General features: G+C 37.4%; 1 protein-coding gene across 1 annotated transcript in view; it reads right to left on the minus strand.

Moving 5' to 3' along the window:
- LOC122815150 (probable E3 ubiquitin-protein ligase HERC1) overlaps nt 1–13,501 on the minus strand; it is a 5,886,073-nt gene that overhangs the window by 2,135,778 nt on the left and 3,736,794 nt on the right. The window contains exon 45 of the mRNA XM_044087407.1: nt 958–1,073. Within this exon, the coding sequence (XP_043943342.1) occupies nt 958–1,073 (116 nt within the window). The remainder of the gene's footprint in view (nt 1–957; nt 1,074–13,501) is intronic.

Consider the following 13,501-nt stretch of genomic DNA (forward strand, 5'->3'; position numbering starts at 1 on the left):
GGATGATTGGATGGCTAACTGTAAATTCACCTCGGGGTTCCACCTGTGCCCCTCTTGGACAGGGGCAATAGGTGCTGATCATGGAAATAAGGGTAAACTTGGCTAGGTCTGTAAGGGCCCTAGGGCCATTAGCCTAATAACTTCCTATGATCCCATGATCCCAACAAAAACTAGGAGCATTTTATAACATAATGTCCTAACATAAGGATGACGAGAAAAGTCTGGCATCACACTGTCTCCATCATTTGGATGCCATGAGTGCTACTACAAGACAAATAAACTGTATGCAGTAGTGATAAACAAATGCTTCATTAAGCTAACCATGTCTTTCAAGCTCATGTCAGGACATTCTTAGGGTATGGAAGAGAAGTAGAAAAGATAAATAAACTGCTGTGTAACAAGGAAGCTTATTGGTAAATGTTGCCCCTTGTAGTTGGATCCCCATCTGCACATTCAAACATTCCACGGGTGGGATATAAAGAAATTAAGGTAACAAGAAACTGACAGGAATGGAAAGCATATAGTTTAAAAACACATGATACAAAGTTTTTTTTACTTTTTTGGAATGCCTGTAGATTCAGGTGTAAAGTAAAGCTGTAAAACACAGATGGTAATGTAAAAGCTGCTGACCAACACCATACCCTTTCAAATATGCAAGCAATCAGCTTGGACCATAGATGGTACAACAATGATCTGAAAACTGGAACACAGTTCTCCAGAATAAACAGGAAAAGCTTAAATCAACGCACTCTGCCTTTAGAAGAATAACATAAATTCTTTGCCATCTCTATATATTTACCTGATGAGTACAGTGAGCTTGTGATTTGGTTTCATAGTCAAGTACTTGTCACTACAAATGCTTCACATCAAATAAAAAGAACTAACTGCTATCCACACTCTCCTTCAACCAATCCAACCACACAATCCCTTTTACTACAGTATCTGAAGCTTACAGACCTCATTCCATGTCCTAAATGATGCTTCTTCACGTGCTGATTAAACTGCAGACCTGGAGCATCACAGATTTCACAGACAGCTACCTCTTCTTCAGGAGCCACTCTTGTTTCAACACCCTAAAATTAAACAAAGCATTAAGAAAATAAAGTGGCAACTGTTAATCAAAGAGCTACAGTGTAAATATATTTCAACTGCAATAACCTTTACTACTCCATTCAGCAGAAAACAGATGTACTGTTCTTTAATATTGCACATTATAATACAGAAGTTCACCAAACTACTGCTATAAATATTATATATATATACATATATATATATATATATATATATATATATACACACACACACACACACACACACACACACACAGATCTATCCTGATAGATCTATATCTACATATAAGATAGACAGATAAAAAAAAAAATATATATATATATATATACATATATATATATATATATGTATATATACATATACACACCGATTGACAGATACTTATTTAATGGGCTCCATTCCTATTAACTCTCCACAAGCAACAGCATTTTTGGTAAATTGCCAAGTTTAAAACCCATCTGTTAAGGATCATCAAGAAAGCTAAATGTCCAGTACTGTAAGAATTATTTATGTTCATCAGTACAGATAATAAGGTGGTGCCGCGGTAGCGCTGTCGCCTCATAGCAAGACGTTGTCGGGTTCGATTCTCAGCTAGAGCGTCTTCTGTGTGGAGGCATGCGTGTATGGGCATGCCTTCGTTGAAGGTTGTGCGTCAGGGCTGGTAACTTGGCACGTAAAAATCCACTACCACACATTAGCGGACCGGAGTTCTGCTAAGCTGAAAGACACAACAAGTATAGATAATAAGGTATTTCTTAAAATCATATAAGACATAATTAACTAGATATGAGGAATGTTTGTTCCACAGTATTGACAACACTCTGTAATAAACAATCCCTTTATTGTGTCTGTTGTAAAATTGTGTTTACTGACTTGGTCTTCAGAATGCTTTAAACTAATACAGCATAAAATATTTAATGATAATCAATTTAGAGTATGCCAAAGTGCCAAATATCAAACAAACGTGGTCTTCAAAATGAAGTTATACAACAGAAAAAGCGCTACTTTAATCTCAAATCCTATTTTTTTATCTCGACTGTAGTTAAATATTTTGTAAAAGTTCTCTGAAATCTTTATAATGAAAATACTTGCTTTTAAAACATAACTCACTGTGGTCTAGAGCTGAGTTCAGTACATATAGAAAGAAAGATGACCCTATTCTAACTAGTTTGAATCTTGAAACTAAAGTATAAGGCAACAAATGTTTTTCTAATCGTGTCAGAAACAGAAGGGTCAAATGATAAACTACAGTAGATTCCCTCCAACTTACCTAATGATAATTCTGACTTATATTTATTATTTAACTGGTATAACTGAAAAATGTTATTACAACTAAAATATAAAACAGAACTTGTCATCACTTATGGTCAACTTATGAACCTTATTAACATCCAATGGATGCAGTGTTATCTGAACCATGATGCAGCCAACATTCATATTAATGCAAAAAGAACCTTCTGATTTAATGTCACCAGCAAATGAGCAAGGAACACAGCAAAATCCTGAGGAGCACCATTAACTACCTAAATCAAATTTGACTTGAGACCTAAAAAAAACTGCAGATTCACACGGTCAACAACTGTATGACCTATTCATCTAAAGGTGGATTTAGTTTTTTTTTTTTTTTTTTAATTCTGATTAACAACAATGTGTGGGACAGCACTAAAGGCCTTAGCCATATCCAACAGATAGAAAGGACTGGTAAACCACTGCCAAAAACTAATGAAATGAGCAATTAAATTCAAGAAATAATATCTTCATTTTAAAAGTTCATAATAAATTCAACTTGTGTTCCGAAACTGAGCAAATAAAGTAAAAAAAGAAGGTCTTCCTTTTATAAATCCATCATTATTTGGACTGATGATATTATGATTAACTACAAAATTTAAGATCAAATTTGTCACAACTGTCTGTTAGTTCACTGGTTAAAAGTTAAGGCAATGGGCCTAAAGTTATTAGAGTCACTCAGGATACTGTCATTACTTGTACAATGAAGTAACAAAAGCTGTCCGCCAAACATCAACTACACAAGAATGCAGCATCAATTTACCATGTAAAAAGAACAAATGAAGTATGAAAACATATGGCAGTTCAGAAAAGGGGATTACAAGAACGAAATGACAAACGCCATCCTGCAGTTAGTTCTACATTTGATGTACAAAGCCTCTTTTCTCCTACCATCTGCCTTTGAGCAAGTTACTTAACCAGGGAGTGCTCCTGGGTGTACAAGGTTAAAGAAAATAAAATGAAAAAATAATTACTTAGACTCCATGAATAGCCTCTAGGCTAACAAAATTACAACAGTTGAAATCAGCTACAGCGGTGTTATCTTTAAAGTAAATAAAACTATTTTTTAAATAGAACTAATTTTATCATAATGTAAGAAAGAGTGAGTATTAAATACAAACTACTTTAGAAATGTTTGGCACAGGGCACATCATCCATCCTTAAAGAACATGACACAGGGATTTCTGTGTGTTTTATTTCACACCTCACTAAACTCACATTTATATTATACAAACTTTAGTGGCAAAAGCCATTTCTAAGTAACTTTTCTGCATATTTAAAAATTTGATGACTTTTTGTTAATTGCTCCTATGGTTCTTCAAATCTGAGTTTTTGAAGAAGTCATTTTCAAACATAATAGCAACTCTCTATTACAGAACATTTGTGTCTTATATGAACAGCTTAATTACATATGTGTTCATAATCAAGAAGGGGTTTCAGCAACTCTCCTACCCAACTCTGAAACAGCAGGCACTACTACTATATGGTTAGCTCTACTAATCCTACAAGTCTGCCCTGCTCTCCAAGGGCTGCTCCATGAAATTTTAGGATGTTCTAGTCCTGTTTACACTATAAGTAATGACACACAGACATACACAGAAGATTCAATAACATGTATTACTAGCCCTAAGCCTATAAAGGTCAGTTATGGGCTTGGTTTAATTTAGTCCTTGTTGCATATGACAAATTATTAAACCACTGATCTAGCAAACACTTTGTTTAAACAAGAAACATCTTTACCTATGTCATAAACGATAATTCAATAATCATACGTTTATATAAGTGAACAAATTTTCAGTTGCAAACATTATATATCACATATAATCTACTATAAAGTCGCCATTTGAACATTACAGGCTCATTGAATTCCTGCCTTTCCTTAAATCTCATTCCTCTTCCAAACATTAATCTGCATGTACTGCTCCCACAATTCCCATTTTCTTAATGTAATTTGCTCCTACTCTTTTCTAAAGATCCCAGTTCCACTTCTTTTATCTCTGTTACTGTATTCACTACTACTAGTATGGTTGGTTAAGACTTTGAGTTCCACTTTCTAGTAATTGCTTTTTAGGCAGCCACCAGAATTAAATAAGGAAGGTCTTACTACAGCTAGACAATTTTGATTCTGTATCACAGGTCAAAGAAAATCATCTTGTTAGTTACACTTATTTGCTCAGCCATTATTTATGACGGTGTACTCTGCAGAGAATTTTTACAGTCTGTCAACTCATTACACTCTCAAAAATATGTTCCCAATTACCTATTTCTTCCCCTCACACCTCCAATATTTGCATTTTACCTGTGGAACATTTCTTTAGAATCTGCTTGGGGTAAAAAAAATCCTATGCAAAACTTCCAAGCAGAAATCATAAATCTTCTAAACTTTGTTGCATATTTGGAAAGCATGCATATATCCTCCCATAGTTTCTTTGTGAACCGTTTTCCAATCTCTCTTCCCAGTCCTTTCTAACCTTCTCTGATTGATTCCTACAGTTATCATGCAATATTTTATATGCCCTACTAATTATCCTTTTTTAACACAAGCTTCTGTTCTAGATTAACTCTACAAGTGTTGGTCTTTCAATTAGGATCCCTCTATTCCTTTCTCTTTGCCTATATTCTGATATCAATTATTGGTACGTAAAGGAACCTGTAACCTCAAGTCCAAATGTATTCTTGGCCTCTTCATATTCTATTATGCTCCCCTCATTAAATATTGGATCCTTTGCTAGTTTTCTCCAGTACATTAAAGCCTTCTCTTGCCTATTCTCTGTACTTCTACTTGCAGTCATCCCTATCGACAGAATCTCCTTTCTATTACTTTATGAATATAATATTCTGTATGATTACAGTTATTCACCTAAAGGATTTGCAGCCAAAATCCCATTCTTACCTTATTTCTTGAGCTTCTCCCACTGTTTCATCAGTATTCCTTTCCACTTTGAATTATAGCTTTCTGTTTGTGCTATGTATAGCACCTTAGCTGTGTAGCTCTAAAATACACCTTCAAATCAGGTAATTCCAAACCACCTTGTTCTATTGGAAGGACTAACCTTAACTCTTTCCCCTCTTCCCTTCCCTGATAAAATACTGCAGTTCTTTATCAATTGCCATACACAACTTATATGGTTGATAAAAATATGCCTGACCTGTGTATAAACTAAACGGCTTATACATTTTCACTGCTTGTATATTGCTATACATACACAAAACACAGCTTCCAGTTTCTCAGTTTTTGTCTTTTGTTTAGTCTCTTCCCACATAGCCTTAACTGCTATAAGAGAACTATTTTTAACCCATAATCCTAAGTACTTCATTTTATCATGTCCCCATAAATATGAGTATAGCTGAACCCCAGTGTGTGCGGGTACACAGTTTACAGCTACTGCCTTTGTTTTATCTTCATTCATTTTGTATCCCAGAAAGACCTGAAACTGTCTCAGAATGTTCCACAACACTGTCCTTTTCTGGTTTTAACAGGTACAAAATATTATCTGCAAATTAACTTTTCTTGATTACCACACCAATTATATCCTTGAATGTTTAAGTCCCTTATTTTCTTTGCCAATGGTTCTAAATACAATGCAAGTAACAAAGGGAAAAGAGGACACCCCTGCCTGGTTCCCCTGTTCAAACAAAACTATCACTTTAATTTTCACCTCTGATCCCTCAGATATCCTCCTAATTAACTTTTATTATTGTGTCGGGAATGAAAATGCTTCCATTGTCTTACTCACAAAATCCGTGCTTACTCTGTCGAATGATTTTTCTGCATCAAGACCCACCAAAAACAGCAGGATTTTCTTAAATTCTGCTTCTCTCTGGATCATCATTGTTCTCTTAGTGTTGTCAAATGTTTGTCTCCCCTCCACAAAACCACACTGATCTATATTGATCAATTGTGGCATCACCTTTGCCATTATTTTAGCCATTCTAAACAAACACATCATGGTTTAGAATTGAGATTGGCCCTTATGAAGCTAGATCTGATAGATCTTTACCATCTTTAAGTACTACTACCACCACAGCTTTCTTCCAGGACATTGGTGCTTCTTCTCTTGTTAAACAAAACGTTCCAGATCATTATCACTTTCTTCCCTTCTAGCTTCCAAACTTTCACAGGAATAGCATCTATTCCTGGAGACTTTTCTGTAGACAGGTTACATATCAACATTTTTATCTCATCTCCTCCTCTCCTAACTGTTAATAATTGAGCCTATCTACCTCTAACATTGACATATTTAATTATTTCATAAACATTTATATTTGTACTTTTTCTTGATTTCCACTTTGCTTTATACAGACTTTCATAAACTTTCTGAAATACTTCTAAGACCTCTACAGGATCTCTGGTTATTTTCCTTGTTAAAGGCTACCTAAACTTGGCAAAAACCCTTTCTCCTTTCTGTTGCCTGAGCTGTTGTGCTAAAAGCTTTTGTGCTCTGGAGTTATCAACATACAGTTGCAATCTTTCTAAACTCATGCATATTATCAGAGTACTCCCTTATTTTCTCTTTAGCACTCTGCAGTTGTGCCTCATCTTCTTCTTCAGGATTCCCTACATTCTGTAATACTATAACTTTTGTCAGTCCCTCTAAATAATTCTTGTTACTTATTAACAATATACCTTTTACTTTTATTTATGCCCTAATTTTAAAATCCCCTTTAATTTTATCCCACTCCCTAGTTATATTCTCTGAAGAAATTTCTGTCTTCCCTAATAACTCACGAATAATGTCCACTACTCATTTCTTAAGTTATTTGCACATCTAATATCTGTTGGCAGGGTGTTCCATAATCTGCCAGCCATAAACTGAAAAAAATGAAGACTTCAGTTTGGAACTGATACTTGGTAAATTGGACTATCAAATTGTTATTCCTAGTTTGCAATCTGTGGTCTATAAAATCAATACTTAACATAGCAGAAAACACGTCGTCCTTAGTACACTTATATACCAACATTAAATCAGCCCTTAACAGTCTATAGGCTACTGAATACAGTGACTGAATTTCAAGTTGCTTTGCACAAGGTAAAAATTCACATCCAACTATTTGTCTGGTAAACGTTATTTGAATTCTCTCAAAATCAGCCATCTCTGAAATCCCTGACACTCAAAAAGTACCATAATATTCTATCACAGGGTGGCGATTCTGTTCCTAGATGTGAAAGTCCTAAAAATATTCTTTCATTAAACCATAACATTTCCTAACAACATACTTCAAATGGATGTCAAATGAAAAAGATGAGTCAACAATTACACCCAAGTCCTTAACTTGGTTAACTGGGAGGCAGACAGAGTCATCCAATGGATAAGGACAATGATAATTAATAACACCAAAATAAACAAGAGAACATTTGTTATTTAATTTCTTACCCTTCTTTTAGCCATGTATGTAATTTATCCAGATAATTTTGCAAACATTGGTGGTCTACAACATTTTCTGGTATACCTCCATCCTTTCAGTCATCAGCAAATATACTCAAACAAATTTGTCCTGATAAAGGACAATCACTCATCAGTAACCCAAATAACAAGGGTTCAAAAACTGATCCCTGGGGAACACTGCACTTAAACATATTTTAAATAGTTATTCTTATTTTTAACTCTGCTTTTCCAATATACTGCCCAGTTTTTTACCTGGCTTATTACACACACACATTCATGTTAAACCTACCCAAAATGACACTAAAGACAGCATGTGGAACATAATCAAAAGCCTTAGGTAGATCCAAGTAGGCCATATTTATAGTGAAGGAACCAGAGATGCAAACCAGATACTCCTGACATTACTTTATATTTTCATGGCAACCATCTAATCAATAAAAAAGGGCATGCTGCCATGGATATGAACTTTCCCCTAAATCCATTACAAGCTTGGTGGATATGGGCATCTGAAAACAATGTAGAAATTGCTCATATTTACTGACAACCAGCTAAGTCTCAAAGAAACTGATACGGTATGTGATGTGCATTTACACAATGTCAATGGAGGCAAACTTCTCACACAAAAGCAGAATATTACACATCTTGCACCCATCACACACAGTACAAGGCAGGCACATACACCCACATATGACGAAGCATTTAAATGTACCCTTCCAAAACTCCAAAGACCTCCTAGGTGAGGTACACACAACAAATACCCTCAGCAGCTCCAAATGTACTCTTTCAAAACAACACCAACATCAACACATACAACCACATCTCATGGAGCCTCTACACCTAAGTCCATAATGCAAGCCACCATACAGTCCAACATTTTGGTCATTGCAGACTCTATTGAAAGACACACTGATCTCCTTCTCACCAGGATGAGTAAGGAGAAAGTCGCAGTCAGTTGCTTATCAGATCCACCACATTATACACGCATTCAGGTCACTAGAACACAAGTACCAGTATGGCACAGTGACAGTCTATGTGAGTGTAAATGACCTGAGACATGCCTCCCTATACTATTTGAAGATAGAAATCATGAAGCTCTTGGAATGTGTGCCCCAGCCTAGTAAGAACCTACACTGAGCGGTATTTTATCTTTTCAAAATTTGATGCCATAATACGAACAGAAGATGACTGACTTCAATAATTGTTTTAGTTTCTGGTGTCATTCTAGGGGGATGCAATATTTCTCAGCATGGAAGAAGATGGTTTATACCTCTCCCCTCTAGGCTTTCGAATATTAGCTAAAACACTGTTCTACCCTATAGTGCCTTTTTTAGACAATGCTAAACTGAAAGTACTTGTGACATAGCAAATCAAAACCAAGGAAATCTAAAGGTGTTACTGCTAATTGCTAGGAGTCTAAGCAAGAAACTCCACTCTCTACAAGTTCTCAACTTAGAATGCTGACCTCTATACAATTACTAAGACGTGGTTTAAAACCATGGAGAGCACATTAGTAGTGCAAGGCTATAATGTCTTATACATATTTAAACCAGCTACTACATAAACAAGTACTGAAGATGGAGATGTCTTGATTTACATCAAAAATAAATACGTCTCAAGTCTGATCAAACAGGATGATACACTTGAGCTTTTCCAAGTTCAAATCACTATAAGCAATATCTATAACACTTCCTTGCAAGCTATAAGTCCCCCACTGTGACCCAAGAAATTCATAACATGCGTTTAACTTTATTGGAAACACTCAACCCAATACCATATTCATAGGAAACTTTAACTACCTCACTATTAACTGGGAATCCTATATGACACCAAAGCTGCAGGCACAGAGATATTCTTGGAGTTAGATGAGATAGCCAATACACCAACCAGGGGCACAAACATACTAGTTTGAGTCCTCACTAATACAGGAGGAGTGCTGCACCCCCCCAGTGTAATGTCCTATCTGGTAAGATCAGATTACTAAACAGTCTCCTCTAAAGTAAAAATAAAACCCAGAACCCCAGCTAATACTGGAATGTTTAGAAACTACTGTAAGGCTAACCTCCTACTATTAAGTTATAATCTGGCAAAATTTCAAGCCCCCATACATCTCGAGAACACTGCTGCCTATGCAGAACTATTCACAGAAACCCTATAGAAGCATGTTAGTAGCTGCACAGAGCCAGCTGTGACCACCAGGAATACGTTTAAAATTAAATAAAATCAAAAAACAAGCCACCTTGGTAGAATCACATCATCAATAGGCTGTATAACGGAAGGAAAAAAATCAAGATGAAAATTGGGAGCTGTAGCACCTAGCAGGGTAAACGCACTCTCATCAAACAAAACAAACTCAGAGGACAAATAAAGTCTAGCAAAGCCAAATTTGAGGTAAATTTGGCCTCCAGGCCAGACAATGACAAGGCATTCTTTATGTCCGCAACCTCAAAGGCAATAATACAATTGTGTGCAGAGCTCATTGTTACTGGAGCCAACTACATTGAGCCAGAAGATATAGCAAACCTAGTGGAAGACAAATTCAGATCTAATTTTTCCCCCCATCTCCCCCAGTCAACCTCCCCAAAGGAAATACAATCAAATAATAACTCCCCTTATTATCACAGGTTCTCAATGCTCTTTTTAAGGCCAATAAGACTGCACTGATGTGCCCAAATAATATCCTAAGATGACTTCTAAATAGCATGAATCGTGACTATCAGGCCTTCTTGAATCTCTATTTAACTATAGTATCCAAACAGGCTTCATGCCTAATGAATGGAGGACAACAACAATCAGCCCTCTGCACAAAGTTAGGCAATCTACAGACTCATAAGTCTCACTCATCTCATAAGCAAAGGTATTGACAGAATTAACATGGATGATCAATAATGACAAAATAAATCACCAGACACTAGACCCAACCCAATTTGGTTTTGTCAAGTGCAGGTCATGCCTACTCAATTTCATGGACTCCTTTGACAAGGTCATGAAAGCAATGGATGAGGGCAAAATGGCTCACACTGCCTAACTTGATCTGGCCACAGCATTGACACAATACTAACCTGGGCATTGCTGACAAACTCAAGACGTTTGGTATAAACCATACAGTCACTTAGTGGATAGCCAGATGGCTCATTTACAAGAACCAGAAAGTTAGAATTGGGAAGTCCACCTCTACAAAGATGCCACTCACAAGTGAAGTCCCTCAGGGATTGGCTCTGGGACTGTTCCTTTTTGGCATTTACTTCCCCTGAAGTCAAGGCCAATGACAAGAGTCTCTGGCTGACAAAATTTGTAGAAGAATGCCAATTAGGAGCAGTCATAGGATCCCCCACTGGCACTAATATTTTCCAGGAAGGGTTAACACAGACATATAACTTGTATCAAAGCCATGGACTAAAACTAAATGCTAAGAGTCATCTACCCCGGTAACTATCATATTGAAAACACAAGCCTAAGTAGTCAGGGACTTGGAGACAAAGAGACAGTAATCTAGGCTTTGACTGTCATGTGTCTACAGCAGTGAGGAAATCATTCTATGTTGTTCAATTTATAAATATTTATAAACAAAGATATGGAATCTAGGTCCAAGGACGTCACTGTTCCCCTGTGTTCCGCATTCATCTGATCGATCATCGAGTACAATGCCCTCTTTGGTATGCTCCTAACCAGGCATATCCAACAACTGGAAAGTTCACAGAGATTCTTCACTAAAAGAATACAAGGTGCAAGTAATATGTCATATGCAGACCACCTCAAAGCCCTGTCCATGTATTCTGTCTCCTACAGGTTATTGAGAGGAGATCTACGTGTGACATGCAAAGCATTGTCAGACCCCACACTGATGGACCTGCTGCATATCTGTAAAACAACCAGTATCAGAATTATCAGTTCTAAAGACTTAAACCTTGCCTGTGATATAAACAGGACCTACTGTATCTCAGAGACTACCTCTTCTCTGGAATAGGCTCCCCATCTACCTGAAGCACAGATCATCCAAAACCCAGTTCAAGTGTAACTTAGAAATTGGATGGGGAACATGAAATCCATTCCTGGTTTGGTGCCTATCTCTCTAATGGACACAGTTAGATGTTAAATGGTTCCTCTCCCACACCTCTGCTTGTAAATGTTCAATCTCCCAAATACCTGCTTACACTTATCAAGGGCATCAGAACTTGTCCGAGATTAGGGATGCATGGCAAGGCTTAAAGATGCCCTAGTGGTCATTAGCCTAGTACACAGCAATGAACCTATGAAGCCACTGTGCAACTAGTTTATGAATATTCATAAAAGTTAACCAAATTAGATAGACTAGATCTCCCAGATATAAATCCATGTTGACAAATATTTGTTGGCCGTGGTACACCAAAAACCAGGCTGAGTAAATAAACCAGAAAAGTACAGTTGTGTACCTACCATAAATGTAGATGTTTGAGTGTATTCACTGTTGCAGTCATTACACTTGGGTTATCCTGCTGAAAGGCGACCCGCAGTCGGCCCGAGTTCCAAAGTCTTGGTCCAGCATCGGTTGCTGTCACCTCTTCCCCTGACGTCAGTGCGCCAGGGGTATAAAAGATGCAACCGATGCCATTTTTTTCAGTTTTTCTTGCCCCAGATGTCAGGTGCCCTCAGACAGGAAGGCTGGAAAAATTAAAATTATGCCAAAATACATGCATATATTACTATAAACATTTCCTTCATCTACAAGCAAATACACCACATAGGTAGTATAGAGATGAGAAGTACAGAAAAGTCCCAGCAATGGAGAAAGGGGGATGGTGGGTGGGTAACCTGGACTGCAACAGTGAATACACTCGAACATCTACATTTATGGTAGGTACACAACTGTACTATGTTCATCGTGTTTCACTGTTGCAGTCATTACACTTGGGAAGAATCCCAAAGCTGAGGTAGGGTGGCTGGGTCTAGACTGGATTTGGTGAGGCGAACAAGCCCTGCAGAACTGCAGTGGCAAAGCCTGCTCTGGATTTGGAGTGGAGAGGTAGGTGGTAGTGCTTGGTAAAACTGTGCACTGAGCTCCAGGTTCCAGCTTCTAATATGTCTTTGGTTGGTACCCCTCAGAGGAAAGCTGCTGAAGTGGCTGCTGCTCTGGTAGAATGAGGCCTAATGCCCTTAGGCACTGATTTGTCATGTTGTGCATAACAGAAGCGGATGCAGTGTCCTATCCATTTTGAGACTGTCTGCTTTGTAATAGGCCTTCCTTGTGATCCTGCAGCATATGCTACAAACAGTTGCTCAGTTTTTCTGAAGACTTTTGTTTTGTCCAAGTAGAATCGTAGCTGTCTGTGTATATCCAAAGCATGCAGAAGTCTCTCCCCTTTATTCTGGGGATTTGGGTAAAAAGTAGGTAAATGAATGGTTTGGTTTAAGGCCACATTGGAGACCACTTTTGGCATGAATGTAGGGTTTGTCCTAAGAAGAGACCCTGTCCTGATGAAAAATGAGGAAAGGTTCCACAGCTATTAATGCCTGTAACTCTGAGACTCTTCTGGCTGAAGTTATTGCTAGGAGCAGAGCAGTTTTCCATGACAAGAATTTTAGATCAGATGTGCTGGCTGGTTCAAAAGGAGGCAGTGTGAGTTTTTCTAAAACAAAATTGAGGTCCCAAGTAGGTACTGGCACTCTCTTTGGGGGTCTTATATTTTTTGCCCCTCTGAGGTACTGTCGTAGTAGAGGATGTGAAAAAATAGGAGGTTCCGTATTGTAATGAGCTGAAATGGCAGAGGCATGGATTTTAA

The sequence above is a fragment of the Protopterus annectens genome, chromosome 1.part1 (genome assembly GCF_019279795.1).
Source record: "Protopterus annectens isolate FY-2018-M chromosome 1.part1, PAN1.0, whole genome shotgun sequence".
In the NCBI taxonomy this organism is placed as follows: domain Eukaryota; kingdom Metazoa; phylum Chordata; order Ceratodontiformes; family Protopteridae; genus Protopterus; species Protopterus annectens.